The 22,256-nt window shown below is 54.7% G+C and overlaps 1 protein-coding gene across 1 annotated transcript in view; it reads left to right on the forward strand.

Moving 5' to 3' along the window:
- The window catches only part of MYO7B (myosin VIIB), a 76,165-nt gene that overhangs the window by 25,787 nt on the left and 28,122 nt on the right, over positions 1-22,256 (forward strand). Inside the window, exons 7-18 of the mRNA XM_062199092.1 lie at positions 3,880-4,022; positions 6,104-6,217; positions 7,301-7,454; positions 9,483-9,559; positions 10,807-10,926; positions 11,211-11,353; positions 13,551-13,761; positions 13,938-14,073; positions 17,909-18,072; positions 18,293-18,430; positions 21,136-21,288; positions 21,640-21,738. Of these exons, the coding sequence (XP_062055076.1) occupies positions 3,880-4,022; positions 6,104-6,217; positions 7,301-7,454; positions 9,483-9,559; positions 10,807-10,926; positions 11,211-11,353; positions 13,551-13,761; positions 13,938-14,073; positions 17,909-18,072; positions 18,293-18,430; positions 21,136-21,288; positions 21,640-21,738 (1,652 nt within the window). The remainder of the gene's footprint in view (positions 1-3,879; positions 4,023-6,103; positions 6,218-7,300; positions 7,455-9,482; positions 9,560-10,806; positions 10,927-11,210; positions 11,354-13,550; positions 13,762-13,937; positions 14,074-17,908; positions 18,073-18,292; positions 18,431-21,135; positions 21,289-21,639; positions 21,739-22,256) is intronic.

The raw sequence follows: 22,256 nt of genomic DNA on the forward strand, positions 1-22,256 counted from the left end.
CTGGGAAAGGAACGGGAGGGGAGAGGGAAGGAGGGCAGGGGAGGGTTCCAGCTGCAGTGGAGACCTGATGAAGCCTCGGCCAAGCCAGTGTGGAGCTCTACAAACTGTCCCTAAAAGGAACCTTGCCCGGAACCACAGGGAGTCAGGCTAAGTCTGTGACTGGTGCAGCCCAGGAGCCTGGGACCGTGGGCCAAGGCTATCAGCCACTGAACAACACAGCCTGTCTTGTTTCTTTATAATTGAAGGATGCTGGGGCCGGCGTGTGGCGCAGTGGGTTAGGCCACTGCCTGCAATGCCACCATCCCGTATCAGAACACTGGTTCAAATCCCGGCTGCTCCACTTCTAATCCGCTCCCTGATGATGTGCATGGGAAAGCAGTGGAAGATGGCCCAAATGCTTGGGCCCCTGCCACTCATGTGGGAGACCTGGATAGAGTTCCTGGTTCCTGGCTTTTGCCTGGCCCCAGCCCTGGTCATTGAGGCCATTTGGGGAGTGAACCAGCAGAGGGAAGATTCTCTCACTCACTCTCTCTCTCTCTCTCTCTCTCTTCCCTTCCTCCACTTTGTGTGTGTGTTTGTCACTCTCCCCTTCAAATAAATCCATCTAAACAAGAATTAATCATTGAGGGATACTTTACAAACAGTAACAATTCACTTTTCTGGCTGTACCATTTTGTGAGTCTCCACAAGCTTATACAGCCACAGAACCCTCATGTGACCATGGCACTGAGCACTCCTGTCACCCCAAAGCCTCGCCCATTGCTCCTTTGTAGTCAACCCTCCTTTCCCACCCCAGCCCCGGCAACCCCTCACCCATCAGCTTCCCCCGTACTTTTGTCTTTTCCAGAATGTCAGGGAAATGAGATCAGGCAGAGTGTTGCCCACTGCTCCCGGCACCTCTCCTTAGCACGAGGCCTTTGGACGCTTCTGTGTTCTTTCTAATGTTACCAATCACTCACACTGAGTGCAGATCCATGTTAGGGGGCAGCAGCTTGCCTATTTACCGATTGAACATTTAGGTATTTTACAGTTTTTAGCGACTGTGGCCTCTATAAACACTGGAACATGTATTTTTCGGCAAAGACAAGTTTTTCTCTTGGATAGATATGCAGGATGGAAAATTTTAAAAAATTTTCCTTCTTTCAAAGATTTATTTATTTGAAAGGCAGAGTTACAGAGAGAGAGAGAGAGGTCATACATCTGCTGGTTCATTCTCCTAATAGCTACAATGGCCAGAGCTGGGCCAGGCCAAAGCCAGGAGCCAGGAGCTTCCTCCAGGTCTCCCAAATGGGTGCAGGGGCCCAGGTACTTGGGCCATCTTCCATTGCTTTCCCAGGCACATTAGCAGGGAGCAAGATCAAAAGTGGACCAGCCGGGACTTGAACCGGCACCCATATGGGATGCCAGCACTGCAGGCAGAGACTTAACCTTCTATACCATGGCGCCAGCCCCAAGCAGATGTTTTCTATGATGTAAGCAGTCTTCCTCCCTCCCTCCTCCCCTCCTTCCCTCCCTCCCTTCCTTCCTTCACATAGTGACACACACAGAGAAAGACAGACAGGCAGAGATATCTTCCATCCTTTGGTTTATTCAGCAAATGACTGAAATGGCCAGGGCTTAGCCAGGCTGAAGCCAGGGGCCAGGAGCTTCTTCCAGGTCTCCCATGTGGGTGGCAGGGACTCCAAGCACAGGGTTACCCTCTGCTGCTTTCCCAGGAGCGTAAGCAGAGAGCTGGGTAGGCAATGGAGTGGCCGGGACCTAAATCATGGCTCCCATATGGGATGCCAGCATTGCAAGCTGCTGCTTAACCCACTGCACCACAGTGCCAGCCTCCAGCCTGTCGATTTCTACAAAAAAATAAAAGTTGCCTATATCAGATTCTTTCTTGATGAGACAGGTGGCCAGTCAACCTTGATGGCCATTTTGGATTCCATCCATTAACTAGGGTTCAGGGTTGGCATCTCTCAGAGGCCCCGCCCCACAGGAGAGAGGCGGGGTTTCCGGAATCTGTTTCACCAAGGAAATCCATTTCCACTGTTCTCCTGGAACGAAACGCTGGGGAGCAGAGTTTCCAAACCACATCCCACCTTTTAAAGGGTCACGAAGCCCATCAGTTAGAACAAATGTAGTAGCATCGAATAGAAAAGAGACCCCAGTCAGGGCCGGCATGGTGACGCAGCAGGTAACGCCCTGGCCTGAAGCACCGGCATCCCATATGGGCGCTGGTTCTAGTCCCGGCTGCTCCACTTCCCATCCAGCTCTCTGCTATGGCCTGGGAAAGCAGTGGAAGATGGCCCAAGTCCTTGGGCCCCTGCACCCGAGTGGGAGACCCAAAGGAAGCTCCTGGCTTCTAGCTTCAGATCGGCACAGCTCTGGCCGTTGCGGCCAGTTGGGGAGTGAACCATCGGATGGAAGACCTCTCTCTCTGTCTCTACTTCTCTCTGTAACTCTGTCTTTCAAATAAATAAAATAAATCTTTTAAAAAAAAGAAAAAAGAAAAGAGACCCCAGCCCGTTGCTGTTGGTCAGATAGGTACAGACTAGTGTCTTTATTTACACACCTGTGATTTGTGTTGTCGAGCTGAATAACACAGAGAGAGAGAGACCCTCAAAGGAACTAGAGTTTAAGTGGGAGTAGCCAAGGGTTCTAATCACGGAGATTAAGGCCAGAGGAAGCTTTGAAAGGCAGCAAAAAAAATTAAAAGAAAAAAGAAAAACCACTCACTTGCATCATTTGCTTTGCCGCAAAGAAGGCATTGGTTCCAGGGCCCTGGGGTGTAGTTGATGGCGGCTCGTGGGTGTCCTGTGTGTGGGTCAGGTGGGCGTTCTGTGTATGTGGCGAACTCCAGTTTGATCAGCCCTTGACAGTAAAAGTGTTCAGAGGTTGTGTAATAGCGCTTACCACAGCCCCGAGACACTCCCTTCGTGGCCCCCTAGGTGTATTTATTTATTGTCTTGGTTAGATTTTGATCCAAGTGACTCCATTTGGACATCGGTGCTCACTAGGATGGAGCACAAGATCTTTCTCACCATGGATCACATCATAAATGCTTGCAGCCACAGCTCTGCAAAGCACACTTGGGATCACGCTGACAACCCAAACGCCTCCTGGTCTGACGGCCTCTGCTGACCCCGAGCCACTGTCCCCCCAGGCTCACCCTCTCCATCCCAGCCTCTGCTGTGCAGCCTGAGCCATCTTTCTGAAATGCACATCTTCTGAGCCTAGTGTTCAAGGCTCTGTGCCTCCCGCCTCCTCCTACTGAACCCATCTGGCTGGGGCCAAATTTCCCCGTCTGCAGGCACAGCCCCCACTGCCTGACCTCTGAGCGTGGCCTTCCTCTCCATGCCTTTGGTTGCTGTCCGAGCCCATTTCCTGTAGCTGTCACGAAACACCTGGAGACTGGATGACTTAGATAGAAAAGAGACCTACCGAACGCACCGTTCTGGAGCCAGCGTGTTCTCCGCGAGGCCCTGTCTGCTGCATCAGCACGGCACAGGGCGCCGGGCAGAGAGGCTGCGCAAGCCTGCGGGAGAGAGCTCTCTTCTCTAACACACTGGCTCCCGTGATCACCCATGAGTCTGTTGGTCTGTTCCATTCCTGAAGGCCCGAGGCACGCACCCCACAAAGCTCTCACCCCAAACACGAACGAAACACATACTTGGGGACTAAGTTCCCAGCATGTGAATTTGGGGGTGGAGGGGACACCCTCACAGCACAGCAGCTGCCGGCGTTACCTGGGGCAGCCCTTCCCATCCTTCCGCTCTGGCCTTGGCCACCTCCTCCGAGAAGCCTTCCCAGATGGCCCCCCTGCCCCCCTACCCCGGAGTACATCTTCTCTTCTCTCTGCTCCCACGGTGGGCATCGCCTGCCCGTCCGCAGCCTTCGGCAACGCCAAGACGATCCGCAACGACAACTCGAGCCGCTTCGGGAAGTACATCGACATCTACTTCAACCCCAGCGGGGTCATCGAGGGTGCGCGCATCGAGCAGTTCCTGCTGGAGAAGTCCCGCGTCTGCCGCCAGGTGAGGGGGCGGGGCTGGGCGGGGCTGGGCGGGGCTCCGAGCCACACCTCCTCCTTCACTCCGACCCTCTGCTCTTGCCCCAGGGTTCACCACCCTGGATAATAAGGGTCTTGCCATCTCACTCCAGGAAACAAAAGAGAGGATATTCTGCAATTTCAATGTTTCAGCCATACGACTCTTTTAAAAAGACATTTTATTTATTTGAGAAATAGACACAGAAGTCTCTTCCCAAATAGCCATAAGGAGCCTGGAACTCCATCTTGGTCTTCCACGTGGGTGCAGGGACCCAAGCACTTGGGTCATTATTTGCTGCTTTCCCAGGCACATTAGCAGGGTGCTGGCTCGGAAGTGGAGCAGCCAGGACTCGAACTGGTGCTCATATGGGATGCTGGTGTCACAGGCTGTGGCTTCACCTGCTGTGCCACAGTGCCAGCCCCCACCACACAGCTTTCTTCCTTCATCGTGGCCACCACGCCTCACCTCCATTAGAAGTGACCAGAGGGCAGGGTGTCACAAATGTGTCGGGGGCCATGAGAGGGGGACCTGTGTGATGGTGCCCAGAGGGTCAGTGGTCAGGAGGCGTGGTGCCCTGTGGCCCACCCTACGCCTGTGCTCACAGCGCCCTGCACCGGGCTGTCTGCTCCGCGGCCGCCATCTTGAAATTCTCTCACCAGCTTCTTAGCAAGAGGCCCTGCCTGAGTTTCATCTTGCATTGGGCCTGCCACTCACCTTAGCTGCCCCTGAGCAGCCAGGATGCCAGTGTGTGCCTCCCCCTGCAGTGCCATCTTGTGTGAGTGTGTGTGTGTGCTCTTGTATGATGCACAACATGTTAAACATGTGTGCACTTGCGCACGCATGGTTGGAGGTCCAGACAGAGGATACACCACCCACAGAGGCACTGGGGCTGCGTGAGGAAGGACAGATGTCACAGCACTGCAGGAAGCTGGAGAATGGAGCTCATATATAGTGACATCATCACTCTCCACGCCTCCCTCCCCCATGCGGTGCCAGGCACACACACACACACCCCCCCCCTGCATATTCTCACCTGATCTTTACAACATCCGTGAGAGGTAGGTCTCTGTATCCCCATGGCACAGATCAGGAAACCGAGTCCACATAGGTTCAGGTAAGCCCCGTGTCCCAGAGCTGGTGCCTGGCAGAGTCTCTCTGCCCTCTCCAGCAGTTCACACTGCTTCACACAGCAGTTGGTGAATTCCAACCACTTGGTGCCCCCATGGAATGGGTGGGAAACTTCTGACACTGGTGAAGAAATAAACCTTGCCCCAGGGCAGGCGTTTGGCACATCGCATAAGCTGTACTGCTTGGGACGCCCAGGTCCCATATCAAAGTGTCTGTGTCATAGTCATGCTTCCAGCTTTCTGATAACACTACATGCAGGATGGCTCACGCACTGGGGTCTCTGCCACCCATGTGGAAGAAAAAAAGAAAAAGGAAGCCGCAGGATAACAAGGGAGAGAATGCACTCTTTCTGCAAATGCTATCAATAACTGCGCATCATAGGAAGCGGTGGTTCTGGGGAAGGGGAGAAGGGAATTTGAGGAGGGGGAGGCAGGGTGGAAGGAAGCTCTCATCTTGTGACGCTATGAGGGGACTTCAAAAAGTTTATGAAAAAAACTGTGCATGAATTTCAAGGCTTTTATTTTTTTGCACCAAAATCAGCTTATGTTTTTATTCCATTCTCCACAAACTTTTTGGATGTTGACTTTGATTACATATACCCTGCTGTACTTTGATCATTTGAATTTTTACCATGGGAATGCGTTTATGAATAACGTTAAACATGCAGAGGTCTAGGTAAACGGGCGACTCCCAGATCCTCCAGTGGGTCCCCCAGGTGACAGTCGAGAGTGTGGCCATGAGGGTGACAGCACCCCCAACTCCCTGGCCATGTGGCTTTGGGTCATGGAAGCTTCAGGGCTGCAAAAAAAATGCAATCAAGAAGCAGAAATTGCAGTGCTGGCCTAGGACCAGGGCAGCAGCCAGGCCGGGAGGGCTTGGATCTGAAACTGGGCTGGGCAGTAGACAGAGGGCGGCCGCTCACCAGAATCCCTCCCCAGGCTGCGGAAGAGCGGAATTATCACATCTTCTACTACATGTTGATGGGCATGAGCGCCGAGGAGAAGCAGCTGCTTGGCCTGGGGACCCCCTCCGAGTACCACTACCTGACCATGGTGAGCTGCCACCTGCCACCTGCCGCCCACCGTCCGCCACCTGCCACCCTGCCTCTCTCTGGAACAGGCAGAATGCAATTCAACCCTTACTTCACAGCTGCCGGGCCTGGTTCCCCTCTCCCTCCCCACCTCCTGCAGCCCCTGCTGTGTTTATCATCAAAGTTGCAACTTCCCCATCACCCTGCCTCCTCCTTCTCCATGGTCTGTTCCCCCACCCCCGCCTCATTTCCTTCTGGTCCCCAGCACCTCCTGGCCCTGTGGTTGATGTAGTTGCCCATCGAGGCCCTGCTGTCCTACAGCATACCTTCTTCCCTTCCATCCGCCTGTCGGCCTTCTCTCCTGCATGCCCCTCTCCCCTGTGGGCACTGCCCTGCGCGGTCATTTTCTCATGGGTCCCTGTCACCACTTTTGACCTCCAATCTCTCATCTCCCTACAGCCCAACTAGCTTCTGACAATGAGCATCTAAGAGCACCATGGCCCCCCCTGGCCATTCTCTGGTGTAGGACCAAGTCCCTGGGGTGGCTTCCAAGTCTCTCCTGGATCCGATGTCCATTGACTGTCCCTTGTCCACTCTTGCCTTAGCCTCCTGTCAGGCTCCTGCCCCACTGCCCACCTGGTGGCCCTGCTTCTGCACCCTTCACTGCTCTGAAATCCAGCCCTCTCCCCAGGACACCCCCTCCCTACCCCTTCCCGTTGAGTCCAGCCCTGGCCATTTGGTCTCACACCCGTAACAGTGCACAAAGCAGCTTGCTTCCTGCCTGCGCCTCCTGGACGCTCAGCACCAGGGCTCACCTTTCCTGCATTGCTGGAGAGATGGCCCTGGAGAGTGTTGTCATGGGAACGAGTCCTCAGTATTCCCCAGATGCAGGCGAGGCAGGTTTGACTATGGATGCATGGCAGAGGCTCAGAGAGAGGTTGATTGGCTTTGCCTGGGGCCAGACAGCAGCCAAGGGCCAGGTGTGCTATGCCCATGAAGTTCCTCTGTATATCTTCTCAGCTTGGCCTTCCAGTGTGAGCTCTCTGGGGCCTTGGGGAGGTGGGGCGTGGGTGACCCCTGCTGGCTGAGGGGCCCTGTCCTGCAGGGGAACTGCACCTCCTGTGAGGGGCTTGACGACGCCAAGGACTACGCCCATGTCCGCTCGGCCATGAAGATCCTCCAGTTCTCTGACTCTGAGAACTGGGATGTGAGCAAGCTGCTGGCAGCCATTCTCCACCTGGGGAACGTGGAGTTCATGGGTAATGTTGCTTCTGCCCATGCTGCATCCCCTGGGGACCCAGAGCAGGGCTGGGGTGGGAGGAAGAAGTGTCCTGGGGTTCTCACCCAACTGGTTCTGGAAAAACACATTTGAAAAAATGTGCAGTGAGTTTGGAGACCTCATGGAGTTTAGGGGAAGATGTCGAAGCTTAGGGGCCTCTGAAGGTGGAGACTTTGGCCAATGCACCCCCATTTTTAGCTGGGACCCCAAAGGACTCTAAGGGTGAGAGTAAGTCTTACTAACCAAGCCCATGCATGAACCTGCAAGCCAGTTAGTTTGTTCTGGGGATTAAGGTACCTGACCCTTTGGCACCCTGAGCACCTGACAGAAGTTACTAGAAGTTTCTGGAAGAAAATACCAGCAACTCAGATTGCAGATGATTCCTTTGGCAGTTTTACAGACACAACATCCAGCATGCAGCCAGAAATAAATGAGAACAAGGAAAGCAGATACTATGAGCTAGAACCAGCAGAAATAGAGCCACAAAGATGTCAGATACTGGGGTTGTTGGACCCAGACTACAGAGCAGCTCTGCCTGCTGTGTGCAAGAAAAGGCCAAACTTGGACATGTCATAGACAAAAAACTGGACACAATAAAATGTGGCTTTACCATGTGGCTTTGAGGGAACCACATAAAAGTTCAAAAATATTTTTTCAAATAGCCAATATTAAGAACTCGATGGCTGGGTTGAACAGCCAACTTTATGCATGTGAAGAGGGAAGATGTGAGCTGGAAGAAATGTCAGGAGGAACTGTGAGTACAACACGGAGAGACAAAAATGTGGAAAACATAAAAGAGAAGACAGGAGAGCTAGTAGAGGGAGTACACTTCTAGTGGAGCCCCAAAGGGAGAGAGAATGAGAGTGAGCAATCTCTGAAGAGCTTATGTGTGGTTCCTGAACTAACACACAGCATAGTAGGGGGTATCTACACGGAGCAAGGGGGTATCTACATGACCAGCGTGAACTTGGACTACCACCTCCTGGCAGTTGTAGCTAAGGTGACCTGTCCATCACTGGGCACACTGGGCACTTCTACCAAGGAAAGGTAGGTGCTAACCAGAAGTAGGCATTGGGACATGGAAGTGTTAGACACATGATGTAGCAGGAGTGAGGACAGCGCACACCAGTGAAGACGGTGTAGTCACACTAAGACAGGCACAGTTATAAATGGTTGGTAACTCCGTGTAGAAGACCACAAATGCCAGGAGGGTAGCTCCCCGTCGTGGACAAGAAGAGAGCCAGCAAGGAGGACCATGAGGGAGTCCATGTTGGCAGGGTCTGCATTTGGCTTTAGCTGAGCTCACACAACATATCTTTGTGTTTTATGCACTTTTTTTTTTAACCTGCATAAGGTTGCTTCCCAATGTCCATGGAAGATGTGTGTGATGAAGAAAACACCCAAGGATTTCAAAAATAATTTTACACCAGAATAAACTCATCTCTTAATTCCATTTTCCCAAAGAGTTTTTAAAGCACCTTTGTATGTGTTATTGCACGAGTTCTTAACTTTCCTGAAGAAGCACACACAGCTATAGCCTACAGTCATCCTAAAGCGCACGTTGGCTCAAAGCAGAGCAACTGGAACCATAGAGATTGCCACAGAGCTGGGCTCGGCATGCAGTTGGTGCTCCATTAATGCTTGCTTCCCCAGGTTCCCATAGACCACAGAGTGGATTACAGGAGGCTGGTTCTCCCTCCACAGCCCCACCTGGCCCTTACCATGCGGTGCCTGTGGGTTTCCCGATTCAGACTTCTCCCTCTGAAGAAGCCCCTCGGCAGGCAGAGGACTGTGGTCTGTTTTACTCATTGACAGCGAACATGCTGTTGGCTGGCAGTCGCTGGGGACATTGGCTCCCTCTGAGAGAGGGCCCTGGGAGAGGCAGAGGCCCAAGGACAGTTGTCCCCAAGGCGTGGATGTGCGGCTGCCATAGGCCCGGCTCCCTGGGGGTCCTCTGTCCCATTGATTCAGGCCTCCTTCCCACTCTGGTTGCCTCTTCTCTCTCCAGCTGCGGTTTTTGAGAACCTGGATTCCTCCGATGTGATGGACACACCCGCCTTCCCAATCGTGATGAAGCTACTGGAGGTAGTGGGGGCCTGGGGACCTGGGCTGAAAGACCCCCAATGCCTGATTCTCGTGGCCCAAGCTGGGGCCGCCCCCTCTCCTAGGCTCTGAGTTCAACCCCTGAACCCATCTGTACACTGTAGCAACTGAAAGTGGGCTGCAGAGTGGATCGGTGTGAATCGGTCATTAACGAGTCCGTGATGGGATCTCTGTTCTGTTTCCAGTACTCTCTCCTACCCTTCAGTGGCCCTGCATTCAGCAGCCTCACCCATTCATCCCTAACCGCCCCACTTGGGCACCCCACCCAACACCCATCAGAGTGTCCCTGTCCTGAGCCCTCGACCCCCAGGGCGCCTCCGTGAATTGTGCAGTTCTGAGAAGTGGGATAGCTGGGAGTCAGTGGCTCAGAGCCCAGCCCTCCACGTTCTTATGGATCCCTGGAGGAAGGGCAGCAGGGCCTGCAGGGCCTCTTGCCTCTGTCCTGGGGACATGGTGATGACCTCACATCACATCCTGTTGACAGGTTCTGGTGGGAGATCGAGACAGCACGAGCAAGGGAAAAAAAGAGAAAACTACACTAGGCACATTCTTGCTGTTAGCATGCCTCACGTGGGGCATAGGAACTGTCTTAGTCTGCTTTCTGTTTCTGTACCACAATCCCAAGGCCTGGCTAGGTATAAGAAATAGAGTTTATTTGGCTCACGGAAATCCAAGTGCATGGTGTCAGCCTCTGGTGAGGGCCTCCTGGCTGCGTCAAGTCACGGCAGAGGGTGTGCTGTGGACAGAGCAAGTGCGGCAGCTCAGGTCCCTCTCTTTCTTCTTAAGCAGCCACTGATCCCATCACGAGGACCCTACTCTTGTAACTTCATCTAACCCCAACCCCCTCCCCAAGGCTCTGCCTCCTTCTAGCATCAACAGGTAGAATTGAGGGTGATGGGTCTAACCTCTGACCTCCTAGGGGACTCATGCCAGCCACAGCAGGTACTTAAGAACTCTGGAGTTTTGCAAGCTCGGTCTCCCTGTGTGGTGGGGCCTAGGCTGGGAGTGACTTGGAGTGGGGCCTATCTGAGGCCTGGCCCAGGAGACCTGCACATTTGGAGCCCTCCTTCCTATTACCCTGTGCGCCCCAGCGCACCTAGGACCCTGGCCCTGACACATTGTCCACCCTCGGGACCAGGGCATGGGGTGACTGGCCATGAGAAGGAGCAAGACACAGCAGAGGCAAGCTGTGCACCACAAATGTGATGCAGCCCCACCTGCCTTCCCAGGTGCAGCACCAGGCGCTCCGGGACTGCCTGATCAAGCATACCATCCTCATCCGGGGTGAGTACGTCACCAGGCCCCTGAACATCGCCCAGGCTGCAGACCGGAGGGACGCCTTTGTCAAGGTACGGACATGTAGGTCCATGGAGTGGCCACAGCCCCATTCCTTGCTCTGCGGGTGGGCAGCAGGAAATGGAGCAATCGCTGGGCGGGTTCCAGCTCTGCCAATCACCTGCCCAGTGGGACTGGCTTCCCAGCTTCTCTGGCCTCAGTTTCCCACCTTTCAAGGAGGGATAACATCCCTCAGCAAGTCCATGACGTCCTCCGTCTGCATGCAGTCCTTCCAAGTGAACCTGGAGACGGGGCAGCCCCTCCTGTGCCTCAAAGCCTCCCCCTGTGTTCCCTCCAGGGTATCTACGGGCACCTCTTCCTGTGGATCGTCAAGAAGATCAATGCTACAATCTATACCCCTCCCTCCCAGGACCCCAAGAATGTTCGGAGGGCCATTGGCCTCCTGGACATATTTGGCTTTGAAAATTTCCACAACAACAGGTATGAGAGCACCAATCCACCCGTTTTCATAAAGCAGAAGATAGCAGTAAGCCAGAGGGCAGCCTTGCCCACCCCCAGCCTGCCCCGGGGCTGGCACCAGGGACCCCCACACTTGCACTCACCACGCCAGGGTCATTCTGTGATCAGGCCCAGGTCTTTGTTCCTGAGATGCCAGCATACACCCTCAACACCTCCAGAGAAGGCCACAAGGCAAGAAGCCCCCCAACACACACACAATAGCCAGGCTGAGAGCCCAGAACTTGTCACAGCTCTTGAGCCAGAGTGAATTATTGCAGGAGGTCAGAGTGCCAGTGGACTTGGCTGCAACTGTGGGTGGGTGGCGTCCTAGGCAATGGGGAAACCAGGTGCATTTGTGGGCTAACCCTGACTTTTGAGGTTGGGGAGGGTTATGGGGTAAGGTGGGTCAGGACACCTGTGACTCCGTGTCCCAGCACCCTGGACAGAGAACCGAAGAGCTGCATATAGGAGGCAGGTTCGGAAGCGGCTACCAGGCATGACTGTGATGCAGGATTGAGTGGGGGGTGGAGGAGGTGGACAAGATGGTGAAGGGAGCCAGGCAAGGGAGCCAAACCAAGACAGCGATGCTCCGGACAGGAGGTGCTTGAGGAGGAAGTGAGGGCCAGGAGACAAGCAGGCAGCAAGTGTTTTGGATGAAATCCAGCCAAGCTGAGCCTGGCTCATTTTAAAGGGCTTTGCAGGACACTGGTTCCAAGAAGCAGAGGCCTCTGGGTAGCTGTTTGGGGAGCCAAGGGGTGGCCTGGCCCGACCTTGGGGTGGCCGCTGCCCAAGGCCTGCTCTCCAGGTAAAATCTGCCGTGGGAAGGATTTCAAAGTCTCTCTTGGAGAGCCAGGCTGGAGAAGACACAGCCATTCCTCCAGCAAGTAAGCATACTGCTGCTGCTGCTGCTGCTGCCTCCCAGTGCCAGCTCCCTGCTGCTGCCTGGAGGGCGAGGGCAGGGCGGGCACAGGAGAGACAAGTGGGCAGATGGAGCACACCTGTAGATGCTTTGGAGCCAGATGGCAGTTGGTTCCTAGGGACCTAGCTGTGTGTGCGGAGCGCTCACCCTGGAAGAAGCCCACCCATCACCACCTACCAGGTTTGATCCAGGGCTGTCACCCAGGAACTTGGGCAAGGCACTGGGCCCCTCACTGGGATCGCCATCTGCACATGTCCCCGGAGCCCCTCCCGGCAGCGTCCTAGGCTGGGGGAGCATGCGAACAGCTCCTTCCACCATGGGCTAACAGTCTCCAGAGGAAGGGATGCCTGAGAAACACCCAAGTATGAGTGGAACCAACCAGGCAAGGAGGGAGCAGAGGGCCCTGGGAGGTAGGAGGGGACCAGTAGCACTCAGAGCTCCAGGGGGAGTCCAGAATGGCCAGAGCATTGCCACTGAGGCGGGAGGGTGGGCAGGGCTTGCTACCAGGGATCAAGATCTGCCTCTTGAGCCCAATGGGAAAAAAGGGAGGTTCTGAAGCCAAGATGAACGGGATCAGATTTGCATAGCAGAGTGCTCCCTCTAGTGGCCATCTGGGGAATGACATGAGAGGCGAGGCCAGGGTTCCTAGTGCCATCTGGAGGCCACACACCGGCTCCAGGTACAGAGTGAAGACAGCGTGGGCCGAGGCTGCCCAGTGGGACTGTGAAAGAAGTCAGCAGTTCTGGAAGCAGCATGGGGCAACCCACAGGAATTGGGGAGGAGGGACAGGGACAAGCCCAACCCCTTGGTTTCCGACTTGAGCCAGGGGTGGAGGGTGGAGGGGCCATAGCCCAGGGCAGGAGCCCAGGAGGAGGAGCAGGTTGGAGGCATTGGAAGGAGGGGGTGGTGCAGATGTAGGGAATATGTGTGGTTGGTGCAGACCAGCCCAGCAGCCATTCTGAGTCTCCAGAAGCCCAATATCAAGGCCACTAGCCAAGGCCACTTGCCATGGGCTGGGACTGCTCATGTGCATTGGACCCCACAAGGATGGCCTCAGGGTCAGGCTGGACCTGCTGGTGGAAGGCCCTTTTGGGGTTCCTAAGAAGCCACTGCATCGGTGTGCACTTGGGGTGGGGGCAAGGGTGTGCATCTGTGGGCAGACAGGTACAGGGCTGTGTGCAAAAGGCTGGGGGGATGGTCCAGGGCTCTCACCAGGGCCGGCCCCTCTCTTCCCTCCGGGTGGCAATGTTGCCTTCACAGCTTCGAGCAACTCTGCATCAACTTCGCCAACGAGCACCTGCAACAGTTCTTTGTGCAGCACGTGTTCAGCATGGAGCAGGAGGAGTACCGCTCAGAAAACATCGCCTGGGACTACATCCACTACACTGACAACAGGCCCACCCTGGACCTGCTAGCCCTCAAGCCCATGAGCGTCATCTCCCTGCTGGATGAAGAGAGCCGCTTCCCCCAGGTGTGTGTGGGGCCCGCTCCTGAGGGCGGGGCAGGTGCGGGGCAGGAACAGATCCGACCTGTGCCCAAGGCTCTGCACCTGCTCAGGCACCCTGAGCCCAGCCTGCTTGGTTTTGGGAGGGAGGGAGCCCATGAGCCCTTAGGACCTCAGCCCATGGGGCATCTGGATTCTTCCAGGGGACAGATATGACCATGCTGCAGAAACTGAACAGCGTCCACGCCAACAACAAGGGCTTCCTGCAGCCCAAGAACATCCACGATGCCAGGTTCGGCATTGCCCACTTCGCCGGCGAGGTGTACTACCAGGCTGAAGGTGAGTGCAGCTCTGCCTATGCCCTTTCTCCAGGCTGGAGTCGGTTCCCAGGAGACCGAGACAAAGGAGGCTGAGAGATGGAGGATGTTTTGCAGGTCTACCAATGGGGTGAAGCAGTGAATAGTATGACTTTCACTGAAGAAAGGAAGCATACTGGGCCTGGGCCAGCCGTGTTTTGTTTCTTTCCTTTTCTTTTTTTTTTTTTTTTTTTTTTTTTTTTTTTTTTTGTAATAGCTCTATTGAGCTACAAGGGTACCTTAAAATTTTCACAGAAAACCTGGAATTAAAAGATCTAAATTTACCTTATTGCAAAACAAGTTTGAAATCCCCACGGTCTTTTTAGCATCCAGATTCCCATGGGCTTTTGGAAAACCCCCTGTAAGCATGGGCTTCAAAATGCTCTGCATCAAAATAAACTCATCTTTTAATTCTATTTTTCCAGCAACCTTTTGAAGTCCCTTCTTATCACCCACGTGATATTCACCTATCAGTGGACCACTCAATGGCTTTTAGTATATTCAGTGGTCAAATTATTGCCACAGCTTCAAGATATTCTCACCACTCTAAAAAGAACCCCCAGCCCCAGCCACTAGAAGTCACTCCCCATTCTCCCCAAACCCTAAGCAACAACCAAGTTCTACCTCTGTGAATTCTCCTCTTTTGAACATTTCATACCAAAGGACTCAGATGCTACGTGGTCTCTGTGGCTGGTTTCTGTCACTCAGCAGGACCTTTTCAAGGTTCACCTGCGTGGCTGCATGTGCCAAGACCTCACTCCTTTTTCTTACAGAATAATAAGCCCTCATAAGGCTACATCATATCCCATTAATCTCTTCATCTGTGGCTGGGCATTAACGTGGTTCCCCTCTGGGGCCACTGTGCACACCTCTGCTGGGACAATCATGGGCAAGCCTGTGTGTGGACGCTGTTCCCATGTCCCATGGGCATCCACCTAGGAGAGAGATTGCTGGACAATACCATCCTATGTTTTAACTCTGAGTAGGCACCAAAGTGTTACCCAGAGCAGCTGTACTATTTATATTACGATAGGCAGCCCATAGCATTTTCATTTCTCCCCAGCCTCCACAACACATATTCCTATCTGTTCTGTTTCATTACAGCTATTCTGGTATGTTTAAAGTTGTCTTTCAATTGGATTTTGAGTTGTATTTCCCTTATCTTGAGTGACTTTTCATATGCTCACTGGATATTTGCATTTCTTCTTCAGAGAAATGCCTGTGCAAACTCTTTGCCCATTTTTTAAAGATTTGTTTTATTTATTTGAAAGACAGAATTATAGAGAGAGGTAGAGCCAGAAAGAAAGAGAGGTCTTCTATCTGCTGGTTCACTCCCCAAATGGCTGCAATGGCCGGAGTTGGGCCAATCCAAAGCCAGGAGCCAGGATCCCACACTGGTGCAGGGGCCTAAGACTTGGGCCATCTTCTACTGCTTTCCCAGGCCATAGCAGAGAGCTGGATGGGAAGTGGAGCAGCCGGGACTTGAACCAGCACCCATATGGGATGCCAGCACTACAGGCTGGGAATTTAACCTGCTATGCCACAGTGCCAGCCCCTGGTTGTTGTTGTTGTTGTTGTTGTTTTTAATTCAAGAGGAGGAAAAGAGACAGACACACAGAGAGAGACAGAGGAACAGAGAGAGTTCCCATCTGTTGGGTCACTCCTTGAATTCCCACAACTGCCAGGGCTGATCCCAGAGCCAGATCCAGGAGCTGGGAATACAATCCAGGTCTCCCACATGGGTACAGGGCCCCAAGCTCTTGGGCCATCCTCTGCTGCTTTCCCAGGTACATTAGCAGGGAGCTGGATTAGAAGTGGAGCAACCAGGACTCGAACAGGCGCCCATATGGGATGCCAGCATCACAGGTGGTGGCTTAACCCTCTGCACCACAACGCCAGCCCCCTGAGTTGTATTTTTTAAAAAATCATTTATTTACTTGCTTATTTGAGAGGTACAGAGACAGAGATACAGACACACAGACAGGGTCTCCAATCTACCAGTTCCCTCCCTCAATGCGGTACCAAGGATGAAGCTGGGAGCCAGGAACCCAATCCAAGTCTCCCACTTGGGTGGCAGAGACTCAATCACTTGAGCCATCACTGCTGGCTCGCAGGGTCTGCCTTGGCAGGAAGCTGGGCTCAGGAGCCAGAGGTGGGCACTGAACCCAATCACTCCAATATGGGACAGGGGCATCTTTCCTCTCGGCCAAACGCCCACCCCCAAGTTGTATTTTTTTTTTTTTTTTGCAATAACATGGAAATTGCAGGTATGCTAAGGTTAAAGCAGCTTCCTTCTGAAATTTTTTTCTTTTCTATTTAAGATTTTTGTTTATTTATTTGAGAGGCAGAGTTACAGACAAAGACAGGGAGAACAAAGGTCTTCCGTCCAATTGCTCACTCCCTAAATGGCTGCAACAGTTGGAGATAAGCCAATCCGAAGCCAGAAGCCAGGAGCTTCTTCCAGGTCTACACTTGGGTGCAGGGGCCCAAGCATTTGGGCCATCTTCCACTGCCTTTCCAGGCACATTAACAGAGAGCTAGATTGGAAGTAGAGCAGCTAGGACTCGAACAGGAGCCCAGATGGGATGCTGGCAACGCAGGCAGAGAGCTAACTTACTATACCACAGCGCCGGCCCCCTCCTGGATTTCTTGATTGTAAAATTCTGGCACTGTTCATTAATGCTGAGCATGATTTTTTTCATTTGAGGCACCCTGCTGTTCTCCACCTCCTCCCCTGCTGGAGGATTAAGCCCGGGGCTGCCTTAGTCCTGCCCCTCCTTGAAAACACTCAGGGGGCAGGGGGGAATCTCCAGCGGGCAGCACCCCACCTTGCAGGGTGGCCTGCGGCTGCCCCTGAACCTGGCCATGCACATGATTTCTGAGGCTGATCATGGAGCACACCTGGTGCAGCCCTGTTCCCAGGCGCTGCTCCTTCACAGGTGCCTGTGGGCAGAGAATGGAATCCAGCTCCCCTCCCTGTCCCCTCCTCAGTCTCCCCAAACTCACCCCAGTCTGGGCAGGTGTGCACACGGCATGCCACTGAAAGACGGGGTGGGGGGGGAGCTTCCAGGTGCAGAGCAGGAGGGGAAGGCTGGGGTCACGCAGCTGTCTTGAGCACCTGCTCAAGGTCGTTCTGCCCCCACTTCATGGCCAGGCCAGTGGTCCTTGCGGCTGGAGGGGAGAGGGGTCTCCTTAGCCCCTGGACCCATCTCTGACCTGTCACTCAGCAAGGGCTGCAACAGCGCCTCCTGCAGGCTGGAGGCTTACACAGCCAGGACCACCTCACAGCGCCACGCTGGACGTCGGAGAATGAGGGATACACAGAATGAGGGCGGCTCTCCTCCTCCCTGTGTCTCCACGGGGCCTCTTCTGTGTGACTGTGTTCTAATGGCCTGGGGCCACTTCCGTGACCTCATTGTACTGCCATCACCCCTTGAATGGTCGCATGTCCAGATGTAGGACCCCAATATATGAAGGGGGAGGAAGGGAGGAGACACAACCCAGCCCATTATGCTGCCCCTCCCCTATTCCAGATGGCCCAGCATTCAGGCTGAAAGACCTCCGGAGGCCATGGAGCAAAGCAATAGCCAAGGTTTAGGCTGGGCTGTTGGAGTGCGGACGAGGAGTTGGAGGGAGGTTGAAAATTTGGATGGGAGAAGCCACGTGGTGGGGAGATGGAGAGCGTGGCTCCCATGGGGCCACCGTCAGAGGAGACTCCTCTGGGCAACCCATGTCCCTGCCCCTACTGGCCCCATCGTCCCCGTGGGTGGTGGGGCTGGCTGAGCCCGGCTGGCGCGCGAGCCCCGCTGTCCCCACAGGCTTCCTGGAGAAGAACCGAGATGTGCTGAGTACAGATATCCTCACCCTGGTTTACTCCTCCAAAAACAAGTTCCTGCGGGAGATGTTCAACCTGGAGTCAGCCGAGACCAAGCGGGGCCAGGGCACCATCCGCCAGGCAAAGGCCGGGAGCCAGTTCTTCAAGGTGGGCTCCTGGGTACACCCTCCCCACCTGCCCCCACCCAGGCTGAGGGCCACAGGGAAGACTTTTTGCACAGCCCTGGGACCCCAACATGTAGGGGGGTGCCTGCACACAGTAAGCAACTCTGCTGGACAGACGAATGCAGGCGTGCACCTGCCCTCGGTGTGTGCAGCGGGCCAGCCATGCCTTGAGCCCTGCTCACGCCCTGTGCTCCCGCCCGCAGTCTGCAGATTCCACCAAGCGGCCCTCCACCCTAGCAGGCCAGTTCAAGCAGTCCCTGGAGCAGCTGATGAAAATCCTCACCAGCTGCCAGCCCTACTTCATCCGCTGCATCAAGCCCAACCAGTACAAGAAGCCGCTGGTAAGGGGCGGGGGGACAGTCGGGTGGGGGGACATTCAGGTGGCATCTCGGGAGGATTGTTTCCATCACCAGGGCCTGGTCAGCTCTGGAGCTGCATCTGCCCCCACTTGACAGAGCTGGTTAGGCACCTGCTGACCTCAAGTTCTTTGGAGCACACAGACTCAAGTGCTCTTTGCCTTGCTGTGTGTGCTTGGCCAGGCTTTTGGCCTCTCTGAGCCTTGGTCTTCTCAGCCGTAAGTCAGACCACTCCTGCCTGCAGTGGTGCGGTGAGGGCTGGGTGCGACATGCCACATCTCCCAGTGACATGCACTGGGTAGACAGCAGCAGGTGGTACTAGGACCTCAGAGGCTGCAGCCACACTTGGGCACTGAGACCTAAAGTGGCACAGCCAGTTTCATCCAGGTGTGCGTGGTGAAGGCATGGGAGCCCAGGAGTCCTGTTCCAGAGGCTTAGGAATCCCACCCAGAAGTCACAAATACAGCAACTAATAAGTCAGCTTTTCATTCACTGTAGCGAAATACCTGAAGCAGGCTAATCTAAGACAAGGGAGTCATACTTACCTCATAGTTCTTTTTTTTTTTAAGATTTATTTATTTATTTGAAAGATTGATAGAGAGGGAAAGAGAGAGACAGAGACAGAGATAGTCCATCATCTAGTTCACTCCTCCATCAATGGCACTGGATAGGAAGTGGAGCAGCCAGGACTCCAACTGGTGCTCATTGGGAGGTCACTGTCACAGGCAGTGGCTTCACTCACTGCACCGCAACACCAGACCCAAGACTCATGGTTCTGGAGGTTCTCAGTCCAAGATCAGAGAACCCCACTGATGCAGCCTCTGGTGCTGGATTCTTAGGGGTGGAGTCCTTAGGAAATATCTGTAACTGTCAGCGTGTGGTCTCTCTCCTTGTAAAGCCACCATCCCTTGGTCATCCTTGACGATCTAATCCAGTTTATCACCTCCCAAAGCCCTCACCTCTAAATGCTGGGGCCAACTTCTGTTTCCACCCCATGAGTAGCATCAGTGTGAGATGTTGGTGCCTGAACTCCAACATGGGTTGGGGGTGGGGACAGAGGTTCAGACAATAGCCTACAGGGGCTCTCTGAACCATCTGAAAGGGTATGAAAGGACTCAGACACATCTTGTAGGGGAGTAAAAATCAGAGGGCACTAAATGAAGCTCCTTTCTGAAAGGGATACACTGCTTTGGAATGGGGCTTGTCCCGTGATATCTAGAATGGGTCTTCCACACGGCACAACAGGCAGATGTCACACAATCACTTCTTTTTCTTTTTTTAAGATTTACTTATTTATTTGAAAGGCAAAGTTACAGAGAGGCATGGGGCGAGTGGAAGAGAGAGAGAGAGAGAGAGAGAGAGAGAGAGAGAGAAATTTGCTGGTTCACTCCCCAAATGGCCACAACCGCCAGAGCTGGGCTCATCTGAAACCAGGAGCCAGGAGCTTCCTCCAAGTCTACAAGGGTGCAGGGGCCCAAGCACTTGGGCCATCTTCTGCTTTCCCAGCTGCATTAACAGGGAGCTGGATGGGAAGTAGAGCATCCGGGACTCAAACCAGCATGTAATGGGATATCGGCACTGCTTTACCCCCTATGCCACAGCACCAGCCCCAGAAAACTGCTTCTTTTCCTTATTGGCTGGGAGATGTCCCTGTTTTCCCTAAGACCTGCTGGCCACAAAAGCCCACTTGGCCCACCTTTAGAGGTACCGGCCAGGTGGGCAGGCTTGAGGCTGAGGCTCTGGTTTCCTGAGCGCCACTGGCTGGAGCATGACCCAGTGAGTGGCAGCTGCCACAGGGCTCAGGGTTTGAACCCCAGCTCAGCCATGGAGCAGCATGATCTTGGGCCTCAGGCACCTCATCTTTCAGTGGGAACCAATTACACCACATAAGGCTGTCCCATAGGACAAAATCCATCAATGGCTGCTAAGCACTTGCCCAAGGCTAACCGCCTTGTGGCTGGGATGCCCACAGCCCTCAATGTTTCCAGGCGGGGTGAAGAATGATGCTGGTGGGCTGGCCCATTAGAGTATGTCCCCTGGGGTCTCAGGACTACCCCCCCCCACACACACACACACACACAAGCTCATTACAGGGCGGAGTGCGCCCTCTAGAGGCCAAGCCATGGCAGAGCCCGTGGGGCCACCGCTGAACCCTGACATGCCTAGGGAAAGCATCCAGCCCACATTTCTGTCTGCCAGCCTCCAAGCAAGGCTCAGTTTAGTTTTCCTGCAGCTCTCATGTCGACACCATCTAAGGGACTCAGTGGACCAGAATATTCTCTGCCTCTCCGTAGGTTCATTTCTTCATTGTTCTGCGGTGTGGAAGGGACTTGATGCAGACAATGGGTGCTTAGAAATAGGAACAGGGCAGGTGCACACACCTGTAGCTTCACAGTTCTGCGTGGCGCCTTTCGATAAGGAAGCACCGTGCATTCTTGCTGGTGCCAGGGTTTCTACCTCAACGACTTTTCTCTCCTGCCAACTTCAACGACACTCTTCCCAAATGTCCTTTGAATGCACTTGAAGGCCTCGGTCTTCCTGTCTGGGGTGGGTGAGGGGCAGCCGCAGAACGGGACCCTGGGTCAGCGGACCTGTCCCGCCCCCGCAGGCCTGCGCTCTGCAGCTCCTGCACAGGTGCTGGGAGCCGCTGGGTGGCGGCGTCCAGTCAGTGCCCCGCATCTTGCCCGCAGCTCTTCGACCGCGAGCTGTGCCTGCAGCAGCTGCGCTACTCCGGCATGATGGAGACCGTGCGCATCCGCAAGTCGGGCTTCCCCATCCGCTACACCTTCGAGGAGTTCTCGCAGAGGTTTTGCGTGCTGCTGCCCAGCGCAGAGCGGGTGCAGGTGCGCTGCCCCACCCTCCCCTGAGCGGCTGCGACCCCACCGCCTCCACCCGCCACCCATGCGCCCAGCGCCCCTGATCCCACATGGGTTAGCCTGGGGCCAAGTGCCCAACAGCGTGGAGGTTCCAGGGGTGCCTCAGAGTCCTGGGCCTTGGGCACGCACCTCCCTCACCCCTTGATCTCAGGTACACCTGGGCCTGTACCCAACCAGACACCCCTGATGGCGAGGCCTGTGGGAGGAGGATGCAATCCGGGATCCCTAGGACACCCTGGAGGAGGCTCCAATGTACCCCATCCCCTCTTCACCCTTTCTTCCCCCACCCTCTATCCCCACCCCGTTTCTCGTCTGCAGCTGAAAGACAAGTTCCGCCAGATGACCCTGCACATCGCTGAAACGTGGCTGGGGACAGACAAGGACTGGAAAGTGGGAAAGACCAAGATTTTTCTGAAGGTGAGACACTTCCCCTACCTTGGAGAAGCAGCTGGCCATCAGCCTCCCAGAGCATCCTGTACCAGCCTGGGTATCCACTCACTTCCTCCAAGTGGAGCCGCTGGGCACCCGCTCCGCCCTTGGGCATCCTCAGGTGTAGAAAGTCAGGTTGGATTGGGGGAGCCCAGGGGAGAGCCAGGCCAGCCGGCAGAAGCCCAGGAGCTCCTCAGAGAGGGGTTTCTGGGTCCTGGGAAGAGGCCGCCATCCTGCTGGATGCCACAGCCCGCAGCAGAAGGCTTCCTCCTATCCAGGGAGACTGAGCCCTGCCTGACCCCGGAGAACTGGTAGACCTTAGCTGGCCGCTGTGATCATCCCCACCACCCCATCCCTGGCAGCGTGTAGGCAGGCGGGGATCACCTCCAAGTTGCCAGTGGGTCTGAGAGCCAGCAGGAAGAGGACTTCCATGTCCCTTGGCCCCCTAAGCTGTAGGTGCATGGGCAAAGTGAGGAGGAATAGACAGGAGCCAAGAGGACACCCAG

Source organism: Lepus europaeus, chromosome 1 (genome assembly GCF_033115175.1).
Source record: "Lepus europaeus isolate LE1 chromosome 1, mLepTim1.pri, whole genome shotgun sequence".
Taxonomy (NCBI): domain Eukaryota; kingdom Metazoa; phylum Chordata; class Mammalia; order Lagomorpha; family Leporidae; genus Lepus; species Lepus europaeus.